Source organism: Sturnira hondurensis, unplaced genomic scaffold, assembly GCF_014824575.4.
Source record: "Sturnira hondurensis isolate 20B ecotype Veracruz unplaced genomic scaffold, ASM1482457v3 Scaffold0000880, whole genome shotgun sequence".
Classification (NCBI taxonomy): domain Eukaryota; kingdom Metazoa; phylum Chordata; class Mammalia; order Chiroptera; family Phyllostomidae; genus Sturnira; species Sturnira hondurensis.
The window spans coordinates 3,705,861-3,731,208 of record NW_028073511.1 but is presented as its reverse complement, the minus strand read 5'-3'; the positions used below and the strand labels follow the sequence as shown (position 1 = coordinate 3,731,208).

The 25,348-nt window shown below is 39.1% G+C and overlaps 1 protein-coding gene across 3 annotated transcripts in view; it reads right to left on the bottom strand.

The window, feature by feature from the left end:
• The window catches only part of UBR2 (ubiquitin protein ligase E3 component n-recognin 2), a 109,569-nt gene that overhangs the window by 21,056 nt on the left and 63,165 nt on the right, over positions 1-25,348 (bottom strand). For 2 of the 3 annotated variants that reach the window (XM_037052849.1, XM_037052839.1), the window contains exons 15-36: positions 24,828-25,011; positions 22,735-22,796; positions 21,996-22,106; positions 21,297-21,362; positions 19,837-19,959; positions 19,628-19,691; positions 18,555-18,679; positions 17,374-17,426; positions 16,147-16,249; positions 15,315-15,363; positions 14,743-14,897; positions 13,679-13,781; positions 11,291-11,400; positions 11,106-11,186; positions 10,374-10,552; positions 9,678-9,877; positions 7,651-7,744; positions 6,506-6,667; positions 4,648-4,751; positions 3,293-3,371; positions 1,721-1,869; positions 83-138 (exon numbers count right to left, since the gene is read on the bottom strand). In XM_037052849.1, coding sequence (XP_036908744.1) covers positions 83-138; positions 1,721-1,869; positions 3,293-3,371; positions 4,648-4,751; positions 6,506-6,667; positions 7,651-7,744; positions 9,678-9,877; positions 10,374-10,552; positions 11,106-11,186; positions 11,291-11,400; positions 13,679-13,781; positions 14,743-14,897; positions 15,315-15,363; positions 16,147-16,249; positions 17,374-17,426; positions 18,555-18,679; positions 19,628-19,691; positions 19,837-19,959; positions 21,297-21,362; positions 21,996-22,106; positions 22,735-22,796; positions 24,828-25,011 — 2,412 coding nt within the window. The remainder of the gene's footprint in view (positions 1-82; positions 139-1,720; positions 1,870-3,292; positions 3,372-4,647; positions 4,752-6,505; positions 6,668-7,650; positions 7,745-9,677; positions 9,878-10,373; positions 10,553-11,105; positions 11,187-11,290; positions 11,401-13,678; positions 13,782-14,742; positions 14,898-15,314; positions 15,364-16,146; positions 16,250-17,373; positions 17,427-18,554; positions 18,680-19,627; positions 19,692-19,836; positions 19,960-21,296; positions 21,363-21,995; positions 22,107-22,734; positions 22,797-24,827; positions 25,012-25,348) is intronic. The other variant, XM_037052855.1, reaches the window with a different exon arrangement.

Here is a 25,348-nt window from a genome sequence, read left to right as displayed (position 1 = left end):
CAGGTTTTTAAGGCTGGAAAAAAGGCAGAACCATGAAATTTCCACTACACCCTTCTGTGAACTGAGTAAACTGGTCACTTACCAGTCTGCAAGGCAAAGGGCCAAACAATGGTTTATCTTCATCACTTAAAATTCTTTCTGTGATTAAAAATGATTAAGATGATAAATTTTATGTTATGTATATATTATCACAATTTAAAAAAATAGTAAAAGTTTTTTTTGCAGAAAGCACAATGTTGTCAAATTTTGAAATCTTGACGTCCTTACACAGAAATTAACTTTGTATAAAAAATAAAAATGAAAATATCTTCCTTCAATTGACAATAAGCTAGAACCACGAGCAAAATGAGCTCTCTGTGGCTCTGGTTAATTAGTTAACAGTTGATCTCATGTCTTGTCAGTGCACTACATCACCCACATCTAAGTCTTTTTTTAAAAAATATATTTTATTGATTATACCATTACAGTTGTTCTATTCCCCACCTTCATTCCCCTCCACCCTGCAACACCCCTCCCTCACCATTCCCCTCTTTAGTTTATGACCATGTGTCTCAAGTTCTTTAGATTCTGTATTTCCTCTATTCTTCCCCTCCCCCCTATCTATTTTCTACCTACCGTCTATGCTACTTATTTTCTGTACCTTCTCCCTCCTTCTCCTCCTCCTCCCATTCCCCTGTTGCTAACCCTCCATGTGATCTTCATTTCTATGGTTCCACTCTTGATCTAGCTGTCCTCTTGGTTTGCTTTTGTTTTAGGTGTGGTTGTTAGTAACTGTGAGTTTGCTATCCTTTCACTGTTCATATTTTTTAATCTTCTTTTTCTTAGATAAGTCCCTTTAACATTTCATATAGTAAGGGCTTGGTGATGATGAACTCCTTGAATTTGATCTTATCGGAGAAGCACTTTATCTCCCCTTCCATTCTAAATGAAAGCTTTGCTGGGTAGAGCAGTCTTGGATGTAGGTCTTTGGATTTCATGACCTGGAATACTTCCTTCCAGCTCCTTCTTGCCTGTAAGGTCTCTTTTGAGAAATCCGCTGACAGCCTGATGGGAACTCCTTTGTAGGTGACTGTTCCCTTATCTCTTGCTGCTTCTAGGATTCTCTCCTTCATTTTTTAAAAAAAATACAAGATATAATTCTATGTTGTCTTTTTTTTTTGAATATTTTATTTTATTTTCTTTAGAGGGGGAGGGAAGAAGAGAGGAAGAGAAACATCAATGTATGGTTGCTTCTCGTGCATCCCCTGCTGGGAACTGGCCCCTGGGGGGAACTGGCCTGCAACCCAGGCATGTGCCCTGACTGGGAACTGAACCACAGTCGTCAGGTTCGCAGGCCCGTGCTCAATCCACTGAGCTACACCAGCCAGGGCCTCTCCTTCATTTTTATCTTGGCTAATGTAAGTATGATGTGCCTCGGTGTGTTCCTTCTTGGGTCCAACTTCTTTGGGACTCTCTGAGCTTCTTGGACTTCCTGGAAGTCTATTTCCTTTGCCAGATTGGGGAGGTTCTCCTTTATTATTTGTTCAAATAAGTTTTCCACTCATGACTGTTTCTTTTCCTCTTCTGGTACCCCTATAATTCGGACCACATCTAAGTCTTTATACTGTTTCTTCGTACTGTTGCCCACTTTAAACATGTCATTTAAATACAGGCTTCTACCCATTGCTCGTGTCAGTGTATGCTTGTGACTTAAAGAGAGACACGACTCCAAATCTCTTACCTATGCTTTGGATGGTGTATGCACAACTACCCCAACACATCACAGGCACTCGAGGATCCTCTTCATTGGGATGAACCTTTAGTCCCACCTTGTAAACAGCAGTTCCAAATGTCGTTAGCATTTCTTTTATGCTGTCAGAATATGGGTTCCTGAAGTGAACATGTACAAGATTAGTTCAAAACAATGTGGTCACATCAATCAAAGGTTTCATATTCTTAACACCTATTTGTTGCTATGTTGGAACTGAACCACTTAAACTGTCTAAAGACAGTTGTGTTAGGAAATTAGGAAAAAGGCAAATGGGAGATCCAGCCAAATGAGAGGAACACAGCTAGGGGAAGTCTGAGGGTGATGGCTGTGTGCAGTCCGTCCTGGCGCGGGGGCACAGAGGCCGTGGGAGGAGGGTCTGAGCACTCAGAAAAGCTGTTGCTAGGCATCGGGAGGATCTACTGCAGCACTCAGGGGAAATAAAGCAACAAACAGAAAATCAAGTGCATAAAAACACAAGGTAATTATTAACAACAGGAAAGACAAAATTGTAAAAGCAAAATATAATTATAACACAACTTTTATTGGTAGAAACAATTATGATGTAAAAACTGCCAACTGATTTAACCAAAAACTGTGAAGGAACTCTGCTGGGAGACTGTAAGGGAGTGGTGGACAGGGCAGGGGTAAGAGGACCAGGGATAAGGAGGGGGGTGTGGGAGGCACAGGACTGATGTTTTTTCTATTTAAGCCTTTTGGTGCTATTTTTACTGAGTTACTCGGTACACGCCAGGAAGAACTTTCAGGTGGCTTTACATGTATTGTCACTTTATCCTCACAATACTTTTCAGACGAGGAACCCGAGGCACAGAGAGGTCACGCAAATTGCACAGCTAGTAAGCAGTGCTACTGGGAACTAAACCAGACAGTCTAGTTCTAAAATCTATGCTATCTTTTATAACTAATTGACTATGGGGTAAAAACAACATATTTTTCGGACTTTAAGAAACATGCCCTCTCCATTTGGGAGAAATAATGGTTGTTAATGCTGCTGTTGAGTTCTGTTTACATTTACATTGTGAAATACTGTTATTTGTGTTATTAAATATTTTACCACATTTTTTGCTTCAAAAAATTTTTTTTCTTATTTTCCTCCTCTAAAACCTAGGTGAGTCTTACGGTCCGAGAAACATGGTACTGTGTTCTGATCCTGGGTTACTAAGAAGTTGGGGGCCCATAAAAATGGAGATCAGAAGGAAAGCACAGGATTTGGCGGGGAACCAAGCAGTTCGGATTTAGATGTCCTGGTGAGGTGTTATCAAGGGAAGCCAGAAAAGAGGATTTAAGAGGGAGTCGGCCATGCAGACTAGACAAGGTTGGTGACAACCAAATAGGCCACATGGCCCTTAGGTTCTCATCAATATACCTGAAATAAACACGGTCATATAATGCTTAAAACCTCAGAATTCAAGATCAGTGTCTCAACATATTTTGCTCCTTGGCTTACAAATCATATTCTTGCTAAATGCTAACTTAGTCTTTCATTTCAGGTAGGTCAAACTTGAAAAGAATAAATATACTCACTTGGGATGGAAATCAGGCCTGAACCCTTCAGGGAGCTGCAATTTATCCATATTTTTTGAATTCTTTGAAGAAGCAATGTCTACAAAAACAAGTATTTCACATTGTTTTTCATCAGTCCACATATTGCTGTGGATTTCCATCATAAATTTCGTTTTAAATATAGGTCAAAGAAATAAAAAACATCAAGAACAATACCCATTACTGAAACACACACAACACATGCATTCAGAGCATGAGAAACACCACTGCTCTGACTCATCAAGGCACGTTCTTCAGCCACGGGAACACAGCTAGAGAAGGTAGGGGAATGAAGAGTATGCTATTCTGTTTTCGTAAAAAACAGTGAAATAAATTCAGCTCAGGCTGCTTTCCCTGAGGTCATAACTGCAGCGTGTGCCGTGAAACTTGGGAAGCCTTTGGCAATGCCAACAATAAAGTAAGTTAGGCCACTGAGAACTAAAGCTGGCTCTGTAACAGTCGGTTACATTCCCCCACCCCCCAGAAGCTCCTCAGTAAAATGAGGGGATAAGTGAGAAGTATTTATTATGAACTTTACATGAGCCTCTGGGTTTTCAAGGAGTAAGACGTGACATAGTCACCCTGGCCACTGTGGCTCAGTTGGCTGGAATATTGTCCTATCAACTGAAAGGGTGCAGGTCCAATACTGTCAGGGCACACACCCAGGTTGCAAATTCAGTCCTTGGCGGGGGGGGGGGGGGCGGCGGCGGCACAATATGAGAGGCAACCCATCAGTGTTTCTCTTTTACAGTGATGTTTCTCTCCCTCCCTCTCTCCAAAGTCTGTAAGCATGTATTTGGATGAGGATGGAAAAAAAAAAAAGAGAGAGAGAGAGAGAGAAGTAACACAGTCAAGTCAAATTTAGTTCATTAAGACAAGACCAAAAAAAAAGCTGTGACCAGTGTGCCTCGGTTGGGTGTTGTGCTGTAAAGCAAAAGGTTGCTGGTTCAATTCCTGGCCAGGGCACATGCCTAGATTGCAGGTTTGGTCCCCAGCTGGTGTGTGTGTAAGAGACAACCATTTAGTGTTTCTCTCCCTTTCTCCCTTCCTTCCCCTCGCTCTAATGATAAGGATAAATAACAAATCTTTCACCCAAACTTAAAAAAAGGCAAAGAAAATTAGAATAAATCAAATTTTAAAATGAGAAGTTTCTTTTATTTATTTATTTAAAAATATATTTTATTGATTATGCCATTACAGTTGTCTCACTCCCCGCCCCCCCCATTCCCCTCCTCCCTGCACACCACCTCCCATTCTTAAATAATTCATTCTGGAACCAAAATTTCAAACAGTTTCAGACTTGAGGGGAGAAATAAAAACAGATTATCAGAACTTACTAGGAATACTTTCTTCTTTCCTAAGAACCTGCAATGCTTTTATTTGCTGAGATACGGTTCTAATCCACTGAGTCAGATTTGGTTGGTCTGAAAAATTTAACCTGCTGGAAAAGGTTACAGAGTATTTAGCAGTCTGTTGCTGCTTACTTAGTTTAAGGTACAAGAAGGCTCCTTAAACAATCATGGGCACAGTATTTTAAACATATTTTTGGCAATGGAAATAAAATATATTATTTGTTATGATAATGTTAATAACATTATTTGTCAAAATTTTCCCTTCTTTCAGTACTGGAATTTGCTAACATTTCTTAAATATCACAGGAGCCACACCACCACTAACATTTATTGAGTGTTTAATATGTGACAAGCACTTAGTAAAGCACTTAACAGTATTAGATTTAATACTCAAAATATTCATACGAAACAGGTTATTTGTTGTTCCCACTTCACAGATGAGGAAACTGAGCTTTAAAGCTATGTGACTGGACGAGGCCATATGAGGACCAGATGTGGCGTTCAAACCCACAGTCTCACTTACTAAGTCTCCAGTCAGACTCCACAGCCTGTGTTCTTCTTGATCTTGTCATAATTGGCTCTTAGAGAAGAAATACAAAACCTAAACCACAAAAGTGAGGTGAAATCCAACAAAGGCGTTTTCACCTTCCTTTGATGCAGTGAATACCCAATCTGATAATAATTAATTGGTTTAAAGACAAATAAATCAGTACCATGATATTCTATGGTGACTAAAAAGCAGGAGTTTATACCCAAATCTAATAGAATTAAAGATTTCGTGGTAGCAAAAGTTAAAACACCACAGTTTGAACTACAGAGAGAAAAAAACTGACCTTGCTTTGAATTGAATCCAAATAGCACAGAAATAGATGATTATTTATAAGACTTAAATTAGTATTTGTGCATGTAATGTATATACCATAATTCTAAACTGAGAAATGAAAATCAGATTTAAATAGTAGACAATATAAAATTCATATTGTGAAATAAGATGCCTATTGCCCTGGCTGGTGAGGCTCAGTGAACTGAGTGCCCACCTGTGAACCAAAGGGTTGCCAGTTTGATTCCCAGCCAGGGCACATGCCTGGGTTGTGGGCCAGGTTCCCAGTGGGGGTTGCTTGAGAGGCAACCACACATTGATGTCTTTCTCCCTCCCTCTCCTTCTCTATAAATAAAATCTAAAAAAAAAAAAAAAAGAAGTTATACCTAGTAACTAGACGCACTCTAAAAATTATTAAGTGACAGGTCTGGCTGGTATGGCTCAGGTTGTCCCATGACCGAAAGGTTTTAGGTTTGATCACTGGTCAAGGCACATACCTAGGTATGGGACCAGTCCTTAGTGGTCCCAGTGCGTACAGTAGGCAACCAATGTTTCTCCATCCCTAAGAGCCATGAACAAATGTCCTCAGGTAAGGCACAATAAAAAAAAAAATTACAAAATGATGAAAGTTTTCCATTTTAAATATACGAACAGATTCCCACTGTTTTGGCTCAATTCCTGAAGCTACTATCAGCCAGTAATTTGTAAAAGATTATATTTAATTGTTGAAATATTCCATAAAGTCAGTCTGAGATGCTATTCTCTCCCCTACCAATTTACTGAGCACCTCTTGTGTTTATAAGTAAATAAGAACCTGTTAAATTCTGCCCTATTCTTTCTAAGAACCAAAATAATATTTTACAGACCTGCTAGAAGAAATAACTAAATAAAAAGTTAGAAAAGTATGTGAAACACACTGCACATTACCTAGAGTGGTCCCCTTTGCCCCCAGTTTATCACTTCATTATCTTCAAAGGCAGTTACCTCGGCTTTGAGATAAAGGCTTTCCGAGCCAACACTTACTTGCTGAAAATATCTCCCGGGGGCAGCAGTAGAGGGATAACAGTGTTACTCAAGCACTCGCAGAGAGGGCAGAGGAACTCCCCGTTCTCCACGTCATAGCTTGTGTGTACGCGTAAGCGCTGCTGCCTTCGCTGCTCTTTAGCTTGAACGGAATCAAAATACCTTTACAATTAGAAAACATGAGGTATCAAAAACAACGGTAACTGTTTTCAATGAGAGCCTTCAACATTTTAAATAATTAATTTTCACAAATAATCTAAAAATTAAAATCTTAAAATGAACTCAATTATTTTTAATACGGGTACTTTAATGACTGAGTTGCTTTAGTTATCAAAATGGGTTCCTAGAGTTCTTAAACAGGAAAGTCAAAAAAAAAAAAAAAAAAAAAAAAAGACCGCCTTGCAAGGAGCACTCACAAAGCAGCAAACTGCTTGGCCCCAGTGCTACCTGGTCGCTTTACCAGGGTTGGTGGCAACTTGCCAGAGGACGTTCACGATAGCTCAATAAGCACGGTGCTAGAATAGCAGCATTGGTTTGTGGGCTAGAAAGTACCAGCGCAGAACAAGCCTGAGGTTAGCTGACTGAGCTCAGGGAGCCACGACAATCTCAGGAAGTAACAAAGCCAGTACTAACACCTATGGAATCAAGAGCCGTTCACCTTTGAGAGACATTGTTACTCTTCTAGGGTTTATCCCACCGTAAAACCTTTCTCTACATCCAGCTTGTTGGCTGATACAGATGCCCACATTAAAATATATAATTGAACCCTGGCTGGTGTAGTTCAGTGGATTGAGCGCGGGCCTGTGAACCAGAGGATCGAGGTTCGATTGCAGGCCATTTCCCAGCAGGGGACCCATGATAGGCAACCACACATTGAGATTTCCCTTTATCCTTCCCTTCTCCTCTAAAGATAAAGAAAATATTTAAAAAATATATAATTGATATACTATGACATTTCTGCCATCCCTTTATATATGTAACAAAGCAAGTCAATTTTAATGTTATTTATGAAGAAGTGATAAGAAAATTTTCTTTAACATCTTTAGCTCTTTCTCTCTTTTTCTAGAATGAAGCTTCCTTTATATAAAAGTTCAATTCTGAGCCCTTGAGTAAGACTCTCCTGACTAGTATTGAAAATTGGTTACCTCTGCCAACAGTGGGCATGCATGATGTGTCCACAGCTACCGGTGTGTGTTCCGCAAGACAGGTCAGGGTGCATGAACAGTGGGTCGTGTTTGTCTGTATTACAAAACAAACAAAACCCACACATTTAATTTCCCTATAACAAGTGTAACACTAAAAATCGGGAAATCCTTGATGAGGGCTTGTAAACTTGAAATGAAATGCCAGTTTATTCCTTTCCTTTGAGATGCCAATAATTTATGCAAGAGCCTGGATCATTTAGAAAGCTGGACCCTCTAACTTTCATCACCCTGAGCAAAAGAAACCACCCAGAATTGTTAACTAAAGTTGGAATTCTGTATTTAAGTACATCTAATCTTTTCAACATTTTACACTTTTACCGAGGGCAGAGAGACTCCCATTTCCTCCGAAAGCCCTGAGCTCAGTAAAAGGGATTTTCTCCATGGGGCCGCCTTCACTACCTTGGGGCAGCTGGGTCAGTGACACTAACAGAAAAGAGGCTTTGGCAGTGACAGGGCGCTCCCTAGAGGACTTTCTGCCTAACAACACCCATGCAGAGGACAAGCACAACCACTGGAGCGGAGACAAAGCAGCAGCAAAATATCCAGGACCACACCCCGGCCAGAGGCAGGGAGAAGGGCAGATGAGCTTCTACTCCGGTGCCAACTTTCTATATTCAAGGGAGATGAGATATGACGACAACCATAAGGTGTGTGCCTGGTTTCTTTTGGAATATTTGAGTTCTCTGTATAAATCAGTATAATCTCAGAAATTCCAAAACGTTCTAGAAAGAGTAACTCAAGTTTGTATGCTGTGACATTTTCACTGTTGCATACAGTTTCACTGTACGTAACAGTGAAAATGTCACAGCATACAGAAAATCTGCTTACAGCCTGCCAAAGTTTTTTTTTCATAAAATAACAAAGTAAACAAACTTGGCGACTCTTTGACTTGGAATGAAATTATAAATCGCCTAGTTCAAATGACCATTTTTAAAGGTGAAAACAGACGGATCATTCCTAACTAGCTGCCTGAGAGCCACACTATGCAGACTCTCCTTAATGAGAAAAGACAATCTTACCAGTGGGTTTTCACACCTCCTTCAACTCCACAATGTGAAAGGCTCTTGCTAAAGTGAGTACTTGAGAAACTCCAAAGACAGTTCCTACCCTCAAGAGGCTTAACTGGTATTGCTGAGGTGCGAGCACAGACAAACACTCTGTGGGGGCGCGAAAGTGTCTGTGGCAGGCACGATGCTGCGCAGCCTAGATGCGCCTACAGGAATGAATGGTTTGTTCCCTCAGCAGCTGGAAGGCACTCACTGTCATTCCTCTTTAAGGGACAACTGTGACTGCCTTGCTCAAGGTCACGCCTCTTTCCAGAGGTCCCCTACAACCTGTCACAAAGACTCAGCCCCCTTGCCTCGACTCAGGACACCTCTGAAAGGCCACCCAACTACAGAGCTCCCATGCGACCAGCTGAGGGCTTTTGGGGACTGCTTAACTTTCCTATTTTCCAAACCTACTTCCTTTTCCTCCATTCCACACACGTTGATGCCAAGGTGCTCCCTAAGAAATGTCCCATGGGTAATCTCTGTTCCCAGAATTTGCTTTCTGGGGAACCCTATCTGAAATAGTATCACTACTCTAAGTGAGAATCTGGCTCGAGGGCTGCTTCTCACATTGGTAACTCTCACAACTCTTCTTGAGAGGGGATACCCTGGATCTACCCACGAGACAAAATAATTACTGTTATTTCAGTGCATGTACTCATTTAGAAGTGTGTTGAAGAACAGGAGAGACTGTTAAGTACCAAAGCATGTTAATACTGTATCACACAGAAAAGCTTTCCTTTGAATCTCTGCTCTTTACCACCTGTCAAATGGGGAATTTCTGCCCAAGTTACCTGCCTAAGATACTACACCAAGCCTATGGAGGTATTATGAGAGTAATAAAACTCCTGTACATCACCACTGCCCACTACGTGGCAGTCATTATTAAAAGGAGGACAGGATCAAGCTATGACTTACCGGGATCCTGAATGCCTTTACTTCTGTTTTTTGATAATACAGTTGACCTCTGAACAAATGCTGCTAGGACCATTGCCTTGCTTTCCACTTTCACCTCTTGCTCCTCTTGACACAGTATACAGGTAACAAACTGTCTTTGTTTAGGCACTTGAGTCTGTGCTGGACCCAATGCTGTAAGCGTCACATCTGAAACCATAGGGCTGCAATGGAAGTTTATTGAGTATAATTAATGAGCTGAGGAAGTTTCTATATAATCGGAAAAGACCTGTTGCCAGGCATGCACATATTACATACATGTGGTTTCAATGACTTCAATTGCCAGAAGGCTTTCATCTGTCAAACCACCTCCTTTAACCCTCCCAGCAATCCCATATACAACACGGAAGCCACACACTCAGTTAACAGGGCCTCGTGCATTCGTTCTTTTGTGAATGTCAGGGGTCTCCTGCGTAACATTTAAAGCACACACACTAATTATCTCCAGTCAGAACTACACTCATAAACATATGCTAAAAACCCTCAGATTTCCCAGATTCACTCCTCTAACCAGAGGTCACACAATTTACCTATCAATCTTCTAAATTTCTTTAAGGTTAAAAGTGTACTTACTTATTGTAAGGAAAAATCCCCAAATTCTTCCCCACATGAGAATCAATGGTCAAGAGAGTGAACCCCTTTTGATCTAGATTTGTTTACCTATTATCAAGAACAGCAGAGCTGGAGGCCTCCAGCCCCAGCGTCTGCTGGAAGAGCTCTCTGTTCTCGTCGATGAAGTGCCGCTGCATCTCGGACATCTGGGCCATGACCTTCTCTCGGCGCAGCCGGGCGATCTCGGCCTTCCGCTTCCTCTCCGCCTTGTCTTTGTCTCTCGAACTCTGAAATTACGCTTCGTTTAATTAGACCATTAAATGCTAAATGCACATTTCTCCCTTAAAGCAGAAATACCTTTACTGTAAATACTAGTGAAAAACTATTCTGCAATCTTACTTTTCAAAACAAGAGAAAAGGTTTCTTAATCAACCTAACATGTTTAAAAAAAGCACACCAAAAATAAATAAATAAATTGCTACAACTAATAAAGCTTTCTTGGAATTTACATTTCTGTGAATAACTGCAACTATCAACTTATTGCAGCTAATTTTATTTCATTTATTTTTATTTTTGTTTATCTAATTTTAGAGAGGGGGGAAGGACAGGAGAAAGAGGGAGAGAAACATCAATGTGTGGCTGGCTGCCTTTCCTGAATCCCCAACTGGGACCCTGCCCACAGCCGAGGCACGTGCTTTGACTGGGAATTGAACCAGTGACCTTTTGGTTCACAGGCCTGCGCTCAACTCACTGAGCTACACCAGCCACAGCTGCAGCTAATTTTATAGTCAATCTGCTATGATTTTTTGGTGTTGTCTCACTTTTCTTCTTATACTATACCTCTTCTGTTATGGTTTCTTCTGTCTCTGCCACAGGACTGGTGGATGAATTCTCCCTCATTTTCTTAATAGCATTAAAAGTCTATGGAAAAAGCATCAGTTACTGCAAAGCTATGAAACATCATGAACATTTAAAGATAAATACTTAAGGTTTCTCGCAAAGAGCAAGAGTGACTCAAATTTTACCTTTAATATCCACCTAATCATATCTTTGTGAACTTCTAGGTAGGGAGCATTCTGCAAAGTTTCCAGCATTGCTAGTATGGAAGGAGAGTTGTTTGGTGCTTCGCCAGGTTCTAGGGCAGAAAAACCAAAAGGCACGATAATAAGAGCTAACAGCTCATAGTACTTATTACTATACACAAGATGATACAGTTGCTCATAACATCATTTGCCTATCATTTGATTACAGCTCTAGTTACTAGAGATTTTCAGTTAGTTCTTCTGGAGAACATGACATATTTGTACTTCACAAACAAGTTGACAATTAGAATGCTTTAATCTTTCAAAACTGGCATCTTCTATCAAATGATTATTTTAGCAGTCTAGCAAAATTAAATACAAACCCAGCTAAAGTCTACCTGAGATTATGTAAGTCTAAGAAAATGAATTAGAATTAGAGGAGTGCATTTGTGTTTAAATAAACTTAATTGCTTTGACCTTTTGTTTAATAAAACCTAAACTTAATAAATTCCTTGTGAATTACTTCTTTACTTGAATATGGACTTGACACAAAAGTCAAGTCCATATTCTTAAGAGTACGTTTAATTCAACATTAGCTAATTTAGTTTTATGGTAAGAAACGTCCCATTACTGATTTCCTTGATTTAAGTATTACCGTTCTAGCAAAATGTTCTTCTTTCCTGAGAAGAGATCAAACCACATTGTGATCTTTTAATGTTTTCCCAAATCTAAAACACTATGGCTATAGAGTGGGGATCTGACTTTAACTAGTGTGTTTCAACTATTTAAAATGTTTGAGGAGGGCCCTGTTATCCCATAAACTAAGAGGTTGCAGGTTCACCACCTCAGCAAACAGCTGATGCCCGTCTGGGGCAGGGCAAGTACAAGATGAGCCTGGACACTCATCTTTGTGCCTGGAAGCAACATGGTGCTCAAACAGTAACAGGTTTTATCAAAAGGGAAAGAAGCAAACTGAACAGACTCCCACTGACCAAAACTGGCAGATTGAGCATCAAAAGGAACCCTGATTATAACTGACTACAAAACACTGATAAAGAACAACCGTGAGTAACGTTAAAACAAAGACAACCCTAAGCAAAACGATTCACAGTTGCCACCCCGCAGGTCACTGTCAGACCAACCACTTGTTCTGAAAGTTTCTCTTTAGAGGCAAAACATCATGATGTCTGAAACAAATGGTTCGAAAGTGTGCAAAATGTAAAAGCAAGTACAGCAAAATATGAACTGCTGAATCTAGGTGGTAGATAAATGAATATTTACTGCATAACTCTTTCCTATCTTTGATATTTTTAATAAAAAACAAAAAAACTTCCCTGGCCTTAAAAAAAAGTCATTTTATCTAAAATGATAATCTAATACTCCACATTTAGTTTTCTTATTTTTAGTGTGAATGTGCGTGCTCACGCACACACACTTATTTATTTATTTACAGAGGGAGGAGAAGGGAGGTAGGAAGAGGGAGAGAGAAACACTGATCAGTTGCCTTTTGCCTGCCCCTACTGGGGACCTGGCCTGCAACCCAGGCATGTGCCCTGACCAGGAACTAAACTGGAGATCTTTTCCTTCCCAGGCCAGTGCTTAATCCACTGAGCCACACCAGCAGGGCACAAATTTTCTTATTTTAAATATGGTTTTATAAGATAACATCAACATTTAGAATGAAATCCTGATAGCCATACTTTGTATTTTAAAAAAGTGTATCTTAGACTTTAAATGTATGTGCTACACTGATTTAATTTTTCCATTTATGAATTAAAATTTATATATTTTAATTTACAGAGAGAGAGAGAGAGAGAAAGAGAAACACTGATATGAGAAGCATCAATTGGTTGTTCACTGTACATGCCTGAATTGGGGATTGAACCTGTGACCTAGGTATGTGTCCTGACCAGGAATCAAACCCACAACCTTCAAGTTATGGGATGACACTCCAACTAACTGAATCACCAGGCCAGGGCAGGCCAGAATTTTTTTAATAAAAATATATCAGGATCTAATATAGTACCTTTATTTTTTAAAAGATTTTTTTTAGAGAGAGGAGAATGGAGGGAGAAAGAGAGAGAGAGAAAAACATCAATATGTGGTTGCCTCTTGTGTACCCCCAACTGGGGACCCAGCCCACAACCCAGGCATGTGCCCTGACAGGGAATTGAACTGGTGACCCTCTGGTTCTCAGGTTGGTACTCAATTCACTGAGCCATACCAGCCAGGGCTAATATAGTACCTTTAATACACAGATGAATACATACAGCCTCAGAAATCTATATTCAAGACAACCTATTGAAAACCTTTATGACCAAATAAAAGAGACTATATCACATATTGAAAATCACTGATATTTTGAGTTAGTTCAGTAAAAAGTGTACATACTTGATATCTTCTGAGTGAAGGTAAATGTTACTACATGCTCTTCCATGACATTCTCCAAATGCTGTTTTTCTTCTTGTAGTGCCATTCCAATTAAATGTAACACCTTGAATATAAATATATTTTGTAACTTTTAGTAAAATAAAAATCAAGTACACATTTTTATCAGAAATAACAAAGTTCTTTATTAAAAAATGATAAATCAAACTCCTGAAGACTAAGTGCAATGAAAAACAATTATAAGTATTAATTTTTATTAAAATCAAATTTAATGACTCATTTTGTAATAAAGCAAGAAAACAATTTCTATTTTAGCTGGGAAGAAGATTCAATTGCAAATTCTTATGGTGAGCTGAAAGTATTATTAGATGTGCCCAGTAATTCAAATAATACTAATTTTCAGTTTTATTCTTTCCCTACACTATAATCTTAAAGAATCTTCTAAGAATCAATGGCCAAATAATTAGAGCTGCAAACACTGACCATATAATTGTCTAGTCTACAATACTACCTAGATTAATTTCTGCTTCTATGCACTAAAAATATTAACCATCTCAGAAAAAGACATACTTTTATCTCTAATGTCACATAATTTATAAACATGTTCATAGTTCTTCAGTATATCTAAAAAAATTCCTTACCAGACTCCTAAGAAACCATAAATTAAACTAAATCTATTTGCATTTTTACTGCTCTTACCCTGCTACCCAGTTTTTGAAGGACACCTATGTGTGTGGGGTCTCTGTGACCTTCCTTGCACACAGGGCTCCTGTGGCTGGTGGATGTGGGAAAACTAGGTTAGCCTGACTGTCAAGCAGCAAATGTCACTGTAGGGCCAGTTCACGAGAGGCAGACTGGCCAGCAGGACCCAGATAATCACAACCACGTGGTATAAAAATATGTGTCAGGCTTGTACTTTTTATTGTCAGGCACAAAAGCACTAACAATATATTGTATTTCAGATTCGGGCAATACTCCCTCTTCCCTAAGTTTTCTGGGTACAGATACTGAGGAAAGCATCCTGGCTTCTGCTACACGAACAGAAATAACAAACGTCTGCAACCTACCCTCTGCAGCATGGACTCAGACCAGGCGCACCCGGTGTGCTCCACAGCCCACTGCAGGACTGTTCTCATGATGCACAGCATGACGTCGCACTGCAAAATGTTAACCAGGCTTGCAAAGAGAGGGCAAAACGGAGGCAAAATTGGAGGTGGGAGTGCTGAAAATAAAGTTGTTATTGGTTTCTTTTGTAGAATATGTCTATAAATTGCTCTTTATTAGAAGCTTTTGATTGTCTTCACTCAAAAAATATTCATTAACATACAATTTCAAACTACATTTTACTTTCTTAAGATCAGTCAAATGCATAAAAACAGCTTCATAAATAGCGGCAGTACAAAGGAAAGCCTTTCTTTTCCCTAGAAATGTCTTAAAATCTGACACAGAAACTATTAACCTAGAGATGACTCGGTGACGATTATTTCTATTTTAGCATATTTATTAGTCCTTTGAATGTTCACTCTGAAAGCTTATTATTTAAATCTTCCATGTCAGCAGGATAAACATCAGTGTCAAAAGAAAACAACATTTAACAAGTAAAAGACTGGCACGGGATTTTTGGAAAGCTTAAAAATACCTGTATCTTCTCTATTTTGTCTTTTCAATTTCCGTTGAGCTTCTTCTGCCTAATAAAACAGGAAAGTAATTTGAATAGGGAATTAATAACACAAAACAGCCTAATATCCAACACTACTAACATAATCTTTGTCACATTATCTTCTGATTGTAGAAGATTTTTATCCTCAGTTGTGTAATTCTCCAACCAAACTGACATCCCAGAGTTAACGCTCCTGCCCCACAGGCTCTGCCTTGCTTTACAATGCAGGGGAAACATATACAACCAAAAATTTCTTTAGGTTTGAGCCCTAGGACATTCACCAAAACTAAACTAAAGCTTCATGTTTAGGTTTGGTTTAAAGCCATTTATTGAAAAAAATATTTTAAGAGCAGGCTGCTAAAAGGCCAAGTTTAACTAGCTAAGAATGATTAGAAAAATTCCTAAATCACTACGGAAAAGCACAATGTTAAGTTGCAGCAATTCTAAAATGATGCAGAATAAGCTAATGTGATAATACAGGCTGACAAATCTGTCTCCAAAAGCCAACAAAATACAATCACACAGGTGTGGGGGTATGTATATGATCATATAGATCTTACTTATATGTGGACAAAACACTGGGTGAAAACCCAAAATGTTAGGTGGTGTTATTACAGGTGACCTGTATTTTCTTTGTATTTTTTTGTATTTTCCAACTTTCCTACAATAAAAATGCATCCATTTTCAACTGTAAATGTTGTTTACAGTAAAATGTTTTTTAGATTAAAACAGTAAATGCTGTTTAGACTAAAACAACAACAAAAACCCCAACCCAACCATTTTCCAACACACTTGTAATTTTTCCAATTACCTTGGACTGCTCAGCTCGTGAGAAGTGATAGAAATACAGATTGAACTCTTTGGTACACTCTGGTTTTAGTTCATACATGCCTTTTCCTGTTAATCCTGGTTTCCTATGGGAAAAATCCTTAAAATATTACTAAAGCCTTACACTAATTCATGAGACAGTCTTAGATAACAGAATAAGAAAACAGAACTCTCATACACTGCTGGTGAGTGTAAGGTGGTATTATTTCCTACAGGTAAAATTGGCAATCCACAACCAAAGCTTTATACTCGTATGCACCACTCTGTCTAGCGCATCCTACTGGACAAGTGCACGTGACGGTGCAGTGGCGCCCATTCAGAATCTTCCGGGAAGAGGTTACAAACATTATGACATCTCCAAATAAGAGAACGCCATTAAAAATGATGTTAACTTCTATAATTTGACAGGTACAGGTGTGTGTAACACGTTCTACCAAGTAGAAAAAAGTGGGTACAGTTTTAGGGTTTGAAGAATATTTTCTATATATTTTAAAAAATGTTTTCTCTAAAAGCATGTATTGTCTTTACAACAAACAAAAATAAAGACACTGCCAGTGGGATGGCAAGGAAAAAGCAGGATTAAGACGTCGCCTCAATGACCTAACGGGGACACACTGGTTTACTGATCAGACAACACACTGGACACGAGAGAAGGCCAACCACAGCTTGGGTGGCACATTCAAATGGGAACAAAAAGCAATTTTGAGGAAGTTTAATGCATTTGCTCAGATCACCTGCTAAGGTTAATTTTAATTGTCTACATTATCAGCTATGCACACCTATTCTGAATACAATGAAAAACTTCAACGGCCCTGGCTGGTGTAGCTCAGTGGATTGAGCGCAGGCTTGTGAACCAAAGCATCGCCGGTTTGATTCCCAGTCAGGGCACATGCCTGGGTTGCAGGCCATGTCCTCAGTATGTGGTGTGCTGGAGGCAACCTTACATTGATGTTTCGCTTCCTCTCTTTCTCCCTCTCTTCCCCATCTCTCTAAAATAAACAAATAAAATCTTTAAAAAAACTTCATAAAACTACTTCAAGTTGTGGAGCACAGGGCTAGATTATAAAAATGAAAGTCAGTGAGAAATACAGGTCAGAATTATACATCTGAAAATATAACTCTGGAAGTAACAATTTCATTCTCAGCTCCACTCTATAAAAATTTAATGTATAAAATAAATTGAATGTGAAAAAACAGAAAGTAAACTCACTTGAAATGGGCAACTGCTTCAATGACACGCTCCATGCCGGTCTCCTTGTTCTCCTAGAGCCACAGGAACAGGTGTGTTTCACGTTAATACCTGCACTCTGAGCACCGGGCTGCTATCTCACTAAGACTCACACAACACAGTGTTATCTGCTACGAAGCAGATATATCCCATTTCTAGTAAGATGTTAATAAAAATTCTGTGAATAAAAGGTTCTCTTGTCAAAACTGTTTGGTGAATGCAGAGTCCGACAGAAGGAAGACCTGCCTGAGTGTGGCTGGGAGGGTAAATAATATGGGTGCAGTAATTTACAGTTCTAATTTGAACACTTTAACCTAAAATGCCACATGGTGTGCTTGAGTGTGATATTCTTATGTTACAGAATTACGTGTTTATGATAGATTAATAAAAGATTTTGTAATAAAAAGGGGGAGTTATTTGTACCGGACCCTGTATATTTGCTATCACTTTATATAAGGCATATCACTTTTAAAATGCTGCATTGAATTTTATTCTTCTTTATTCTGAAGTCTAAATGAAATTGTAATTGCTTATTCATCTAACAACTCATTTCCTGCGTTAAAAAGTGTAACTAAATTTTTGCACTGGCCAGTTTGGCTCAGTTGGTTGGAGCGTTGTCCCATAACCAAAGGGTTGTGGGTTTGATCCCTGGTCCGGTGCATACAGGAGGAAAACAATTGCTTCTCTCTCACATTGATGTTTCTCTTTCTCCCTTCCTCTTTCCCTAAAAAAGGCAATGAAAAAATGTCCTCAAGTAAGGATAAAAAACAAAGTAAATAAACAAAATAGTCTTAAACAAAGTACAACTAGCCCAGGCTGGTGTGGCTCAGTGGATTGAGCACTGGTCTGCAAACCAAATGGTGGCCAGTTCGATTCCCAATCAGGGCACGTGCCTGGGGTGTGGGCCAGGTCCCCAGTAGGGGGTGCACAAGAGGCAACAACACACTGATGTTTCTCTTCCTCTCTTTCTCCCTCCCTTCTCCTCTCTCTAAAAATAAAAATAAATATAATCTTAAAAAAAAGAGTGATGAGAGTTAAACATGCCCTTGAACTGTAGTTTTTAAATTGTGAAATAGGTTCACAGAAGTAAATCTATTCATACTAAGACTGATAGGCAGAAAAAAAAGGGCTACCATTTTCTTTTAAAAAATATAGGTACTTACATCTTCAGGTAAAGACTTTACCAATTCGCTATGCGCCATAGGTTTGATGCTCAACTGATGGATAATCTCTCTCTTAATTTCATCTGTAGCATTTACCTGTCCAACTCCAGGAGTAAATCTCTCTCCTGTCAACAATGGAAAAGTGTCCTCACACACATTTAACATAAACACAATACTTATGTGATATATACTTGTAAGTCATGCAAGACAATGTATTTTCTTTCTGCACAATGGAGCGGCAGTGACTGGTCTGGCAACAAGCTAGGGGAGGGCAGCTCCACCAACCTCTGAGTCTCGGGCGCAACTGGTGAGTGCAGATTTCAGACAGTGGAGAGAGAAATTTGGTTGCAATTTTGAGAGACAGGGTCACGAGGAGGGGAGGGGTAGATACAGTAAACACCTGGTCCAGCAGCAGTTATACCGGTAATCTAGGGAACTGCTCTCATGCCGTCTGCCACACGGTAGCAGGGAAGGAGAGCCATCCTCTCTAGTGGCTAATGAGTTAGCACCCTGAGACCTCCTTCACTGGTGTCACCTCTTAATTGCCAGGAGTCTCTGCTCCCTGGACTGTATACAGCCTGGAAAAGCAGCGGAGGTGGGAGAAGGTAAAGGATAAAAGAGCAGGACAGATGGAAGCAATGGGATTGAAAATACAGGCAGTAAGACAGCTGCATCTATTAGCCATAGGTCTCTGTTAACCTGGAATTCTTATGTTTGAAGTCAATACGACACTTCTGGACCACAAAACCATGGAGGGCAATATAGCTAAGATATGAAGTAATAGTAAATTGCTCCTAGATATCCTGTTCTTGCTAGGTTAAATTCTGTTAACCCCTTTCTCTCCCCGCTACCCGCCCCCAAGTCTTCCAGTTTATTCTGCCCCAACAGTTGTACTCTCTGCTCTTCCCAAAGCACTGTGGTGCTGTTACGTGCATCACAGTGACCAGAGAGGAGAATCTCCGTCCCCCAAAACCGAGTAGTCACTCAAAAGAAACATAGTTCAGAAATTCTTTACTGTTTGCTACCGCAAAAGCCCATATAATTTATAAATGTCTCCAACGACCCAAACTCACCAACCAGCATGATGACGAGGTACAGCATCTCTTCTATCAGAGTATTGTTTTGCTGAACTACATCCTGTAACAGGTGGTGGGGGTAAAGTTCAAAAATAAGTATACAGGTACGCTATTATTTCAGATGATTAACATAACCAGAAAAACAAGAAGAAGAAGAAAAGCTGTTTTTTAATGATGTGTTGTGGTCTCAAAAAACACGCTCTTACCTTATGGGTAATCTCAGAACTAAGTCTTTTCCCGTAGTCTGGAGTACTGAAAATCTGATGAAGTTCAAAGCGGCTGAGCATTATCATCAGGAAATGATTTGGATCCATCATGGAGACACCTGTCTTTTTTTTTTTTTTTAAGATGAAGGAAGAGAGGAAGGTCAAAAGAATTACTGAGAAATTAGTAAGAAACATTTTGGCTTGCATAAGAGAAAGCATCTTACTTGTTCACTTATCCCAGTAACAGGCAGAAACCCATTTAGCCCCAATCTCTACTTGTGGTAGCTGTCAGTGTGGAAAGGAATTTAAGCTGGTAAAAGAAAACAAAGCATAAACAAAACAAACCCCTAAATCCACACGTAAGAATAACATGGATCACATGTTTTTTATTTTAATGCTCTGAATTAATTGTATCCCTCTGAAATCAATTCTGAAGTTGTATTTCAGGGTTCTCTTAGCCACTCTGGTATACAGACTCTGAGAAATGTGGTATGCCAATAAAGCCCGTCAAAAACTCTAATTTTTGGTGATAAACACTACACTAACTGAAGCAACAGCTTTTAAACATTAGTTTTAATTCTCCTTTAATTCCACTTGTATAAATTCTAAGTCAACTTGGACTTTATTTTGAGCAAAACATTTTTGAAATTTACAATTTGTAGCTTTTAAAATAATTTCTAAATCCATTCAGCAATGACATGAGAAAACTACTATGTGAAAAGCACTGTGCCATACACAACAGACAAAAAGGGAACAAGACACAGTTGCCGTGTGTCGTGGAAGGGGTGCAGAGTGAGCAGGACAGCACCATCGGGAGTTACCGACGCTGTGCTGGCCACAGGCACCACGCGATGGGTCCTCCCCAAAGGGGTACTTAGCCATGGTCTGTGTGTCAGGGAGGGTTTCCTGAGGAAGTGACACTACAGAAAACACTGAAACAGGCAGGAAGGTAAGCCAGTAGGTAAATGGAAAAAGAAAGGGGTGGGGTGGGCAATCTATGGGGTAAAAGAAGTAAATATGCAGAGTTTAAGACTTAAGAGATACCGTGGAAACTTCAGGGAACTTTAACACAGTTAAAGTGCACGGGTCTTGGAAATCAGTTTAAAGTGTTTGGATCTTTAGTCCGAAGACAACGAAGAAAAAATGGCTTTCAAGTTTCTTACTTCAACAACTATAGAGATCACTGAACGATCCACCAAGGCAAGAAACCCAAGATAGGAATCAGGTAGGGAGGAAGTTAGAGGAGTTATATTCAGAATATGTTAATGTTAAAGCTGAAATATGTCCAGAAAATCTAGATGGAAATGTTTGATAGCCTGTTAGCAGTATCTCTGAACTTAGTAGACGGGCCAGGCTGGGGCTGTAGACCTGGGAGTGATTACAAGGGACTGGGTTTCACGGAATTAACAAGAAGAAAACTACTCCCCGTACCTTTGAGTTTAATGCTTTTAATTCATTACCTGAAGCATTATTATATCCTTGTCAAACATTTCACGTCTGCATTTCACATTATGGTAGTAATAAATCTAAAAAAAAATTGATTATATTTGGTAAACAGGTTTTTATATGTGCAGCTCCTTCCTCTCCCCGCATCCCAAAAGAGCGCATGGGTTTTGGGCAAGAAGGCGCACGCACACACAGTGCGGTTTCCCTGGTAATTAATGCCACCTTAATAAAGGTTAATTAATCAGAAATTTCCAGATTACAGTGGTCACTCTATGATTCACATTTTGTCCATAGCTTTCTGGGTCTTTCAAAAAAGGCATTTCCATAAGGTTTATTGCTAACAAAAATGGGTAAAAACCTATAGCAAGCTTTGGTGAGGTTTAAAAATTAAAACCTCAATTTCACAGCTATCCTAACAGAACTTTTATCTTATAACCCAATTGAAGTAGATAAAATCTGAATTTTTATTTTTTAAACATCCAACTTTGTTCTAAAAATGACTGCAAGAAAATTAAGTGCATTTCTACACCTTTGATATTGTTTCTTGACAAAGTATAGATACATCTTTTTAAAAGCTTTTTGGTTTAACACATTTTTAGCTCCTCAAATAATTTTAATGTAGGTATTCAACGGACTCAGTATGTTGAAAATTACATCCTTCCCAGATGCCAAGGAAAGAATAAAAAACTCTCCAAAGAATTAAAGACACTGACCTGGTTTACTAAAGAGAATCCATTTCTTCTCCACATCCCTGCATGTACTTGGGCACATAAAACAAGACATCTAAGAGGATGTTCTATCAACATGGGTGGGCTAAGTTCACTCTGCATACAAAAACAAGAACACAGAAGCCCAACTCTATAAAGAGTGTTTGATAGATATGGAAGCTTGAAATAAAACACAAGTTAAAATGATTTCAAAGTATGTTTGTGTGATGGTTACTTTTATGTCAACTTGGCTAGACCATGGTACCCAGTTTTTTATTAAGACCGGTCTAGATATTGCTGTGAAGTTACTTTGAAGTTGTGATTATCTAAAACAGTAGTCTCTGAATAAAGCAGATTATTCTCCATAACAGCGGTGGGCCTCATCCAACTAACTGGAGGCCTTAAAAGAAAAAGACTGATGTTCACCCCAAATGTGAAGAAACTCTGCTTCCAGACTGCCTTTGGACTTCAGACCACAACATCCACTCCCTCTCGGGGCTCCGGCCTGGCCGTCAGGCTGCCCAGCAGGGAGAGGGCAGACTTGTCAGGCCCCGTGATCGCATGAGCCAATGTCTTACAACAAATCAACCCGTCTCTTCCTCCCTCCATACATAAACATGCGCGTGCTTTTCTCTTCCTCCCTTCTCTGGAGAAGTAAATACTAAATAAGCTTTCTTTCAAAGTGATTTCAAATACATGAAACATAATAAATAGGTATTTACTCTTCAAAGTTAGTACTACTTACTAGAGGTAGGAGCTCTGGAAATTTATACGCCACTTCACTTTTGCTTAATAATACATGCAAACCTGCATGGAAGAACAAAGAAAAACATATTTTTATAAGTGAAAATCTTTAGGGAAAAAAACCCTACATATTCACTCAACGCTGTATCTAACTTCCTTTCTCTTTGAGAACCTATTATGCTACAAATTATGATACAAAATGAATTCCATTCATAAAGCTTTATTCTCATGAACTTCTGTGCCTTCTAAGGCACACTTTGAACTAGAGTGTTAATTACATGTACCGACATAGACTGATGACATTTTATAAAGTAAATGTTAGGCTTATCAATTTCTTGGAAAATGGAAATTACCAAAGTCACACAAGAGGAAACGAATAACCAGAACTGGCTTATGTCTATTAAAGAAATTGAATCAATAATTAAAAACCTCCCAAAAAGTAAGAATCACATCTATATGGTTTCACTGGTCAATTTTACCAAACATTTAAGGAAGAAATAATACCAATTATCCACAGTCTTTACACACACACACACACACACACACACACACAATCACTTTCATATCATATTGTTACTGAGCTACACACTTAAGAAATCACAAATTCTGCAATGAGTAAAAATATCAAGCTGTAGAACTTTTGCTTTCTACTCTGGAACTAAAGGGAACGGTGAGTTTTACACGAGCAGGACAGCATCCCTGTAACCAAGAACTACGGAAGGAAGTGTACTGAAACGGATCTGCGGAGAGGAGGAAGTGCATATCCGGTCTGGGCAGCTGCAAAGTGGTAGACTCAAATGTTCTACCACGTATTGGCCTGGCCAAAAAGTTCATATGTTTTTTTTTCTGTAAAATAAAAAGATACATTTTTCATTTTCACCAGTAACTTTATTGACTTGGATATTTTGAGTATGTCAGCTGTCTCCCACGTGGTATAATGCTGACTGTTCTCAATGTCTCAATCTGATCAACAACAACTTCAAACAGTCTACCCAACTATGGAGCGCCATCCAGGGAGAAATCTCTAGCGTGAAACTTCACAAACCACTTCTGACACGTTTGATCAGTCACAGCACCTTTTCCATATACTGCTCAAATCTTTGGGTGTGTTTCAGTCGCATTTTTACCTTTCTTGAAATAATAAAGCATAATATGCTGAAAATGTGTATTTTCTTCCATCTTCAATATTAAAACGGCTACACAAAATTTTACTAATTTTCACAAGTATTTTAAAAATGCATGTTGATATGATAGCTGCCACAACACAATCTAACAAAATTGTTTCAAACGAAGTTAAAGACGAACTAAGTGCTACTAAAACCATCTTATGAAAACAAAACACAAAAAACTTTTTGGCCAACCCAATATGAATGGTTTGTAAATCAAGTATTTTCAATGAAAAAATTCTCTCCAATTTGAGACTCACTCTTGACCTGCTGCTTAAAAAGGTTATTAATAGGCCCTGGCTGGTGTAGCTCAGTGGATTGAGTGCAGGCCTGCGAACCAGAGTATCGCGGTTCGATTCCCAGTCAGGGCACATGCCTGGGTTGCAGGCCAGTTCCTGGTAGGGGACATACCAGAGGCAACCATACATTGATATTTCTCTCCCTCTCTCCTTCCCTTCCCCTCTAATGATAAATAAATAAAATCTTAAAATTAAAAAAGGTTATTAATAAATGATTAAGAAACAGCAAATCTAGGGCAGTTTCCATTTGTTAACAATCACTTAAGTGATACTGATTTGAATCATAACACCTGACATTGAAGTTGGGGTGAGTTAAACAATAAAACGTGGTCCTTGCACTTAAGAAGCACGGAGTCACTGTTATACACATGGCTTCTGGTGCCAAACTACCTCCAAGATCCTACTCTGACTCTTGCTGTGTGACAACTAAGCAAATCACCTCTGTCTCATTTTTCCCATATGTGAAGTCAACTTAATAATACCTACCTCACAGACTGATGTGATCGTTAAGTAAGTTAAATGCACATAAAACTCTCAGACTAGTATAGTAGATATTTCAACAAGTATCAATCACAAATGAAAATTTAAAAGATATTTTAGTGTTTTTTTTGGCGGGGAGAATACTTTACCTGCAAGTAAACGAGAAACTGGGAGGTGAATGCTAACTTTTTCTTGAGAAACACAGTATCTGATAGTTTCCACTGAATGTCCACAAATGCTTAATGTGATTGGCTGTTCACCGTCAGTAAAACCACCGTGACACTGCATCAGTACAGCAAGGCATTTCTTATAAGCTTCAATGAGCACTTTCTCCTAAAAAAGAGGATTTTCTGTAAGTTACTCAAAGTCTGGGTTTCTGTAAAACTGAATAAGTACTTTACATTTGACAACAAGTAATTGCCTCAAATACTAATACAGGCAAAATCAAACCCAATCTTCTCTTCCCAACTTGGTTTGTCTTCTAGTACCCTGTCTTGGGGGTAAATGACATCTCTGCACAAGTGTGGAAATCTAGAAATTATCTCTTCCCCTCATTCCCCATTGTCCAATCTACCATTACCAGGCTGTCAATTTCATCTTCTAAATTTCTCTCAAACCTGGCCACTTATCTCCAGCAACTCAAAAGAAAGCCAACATCTCTGTATTCAAT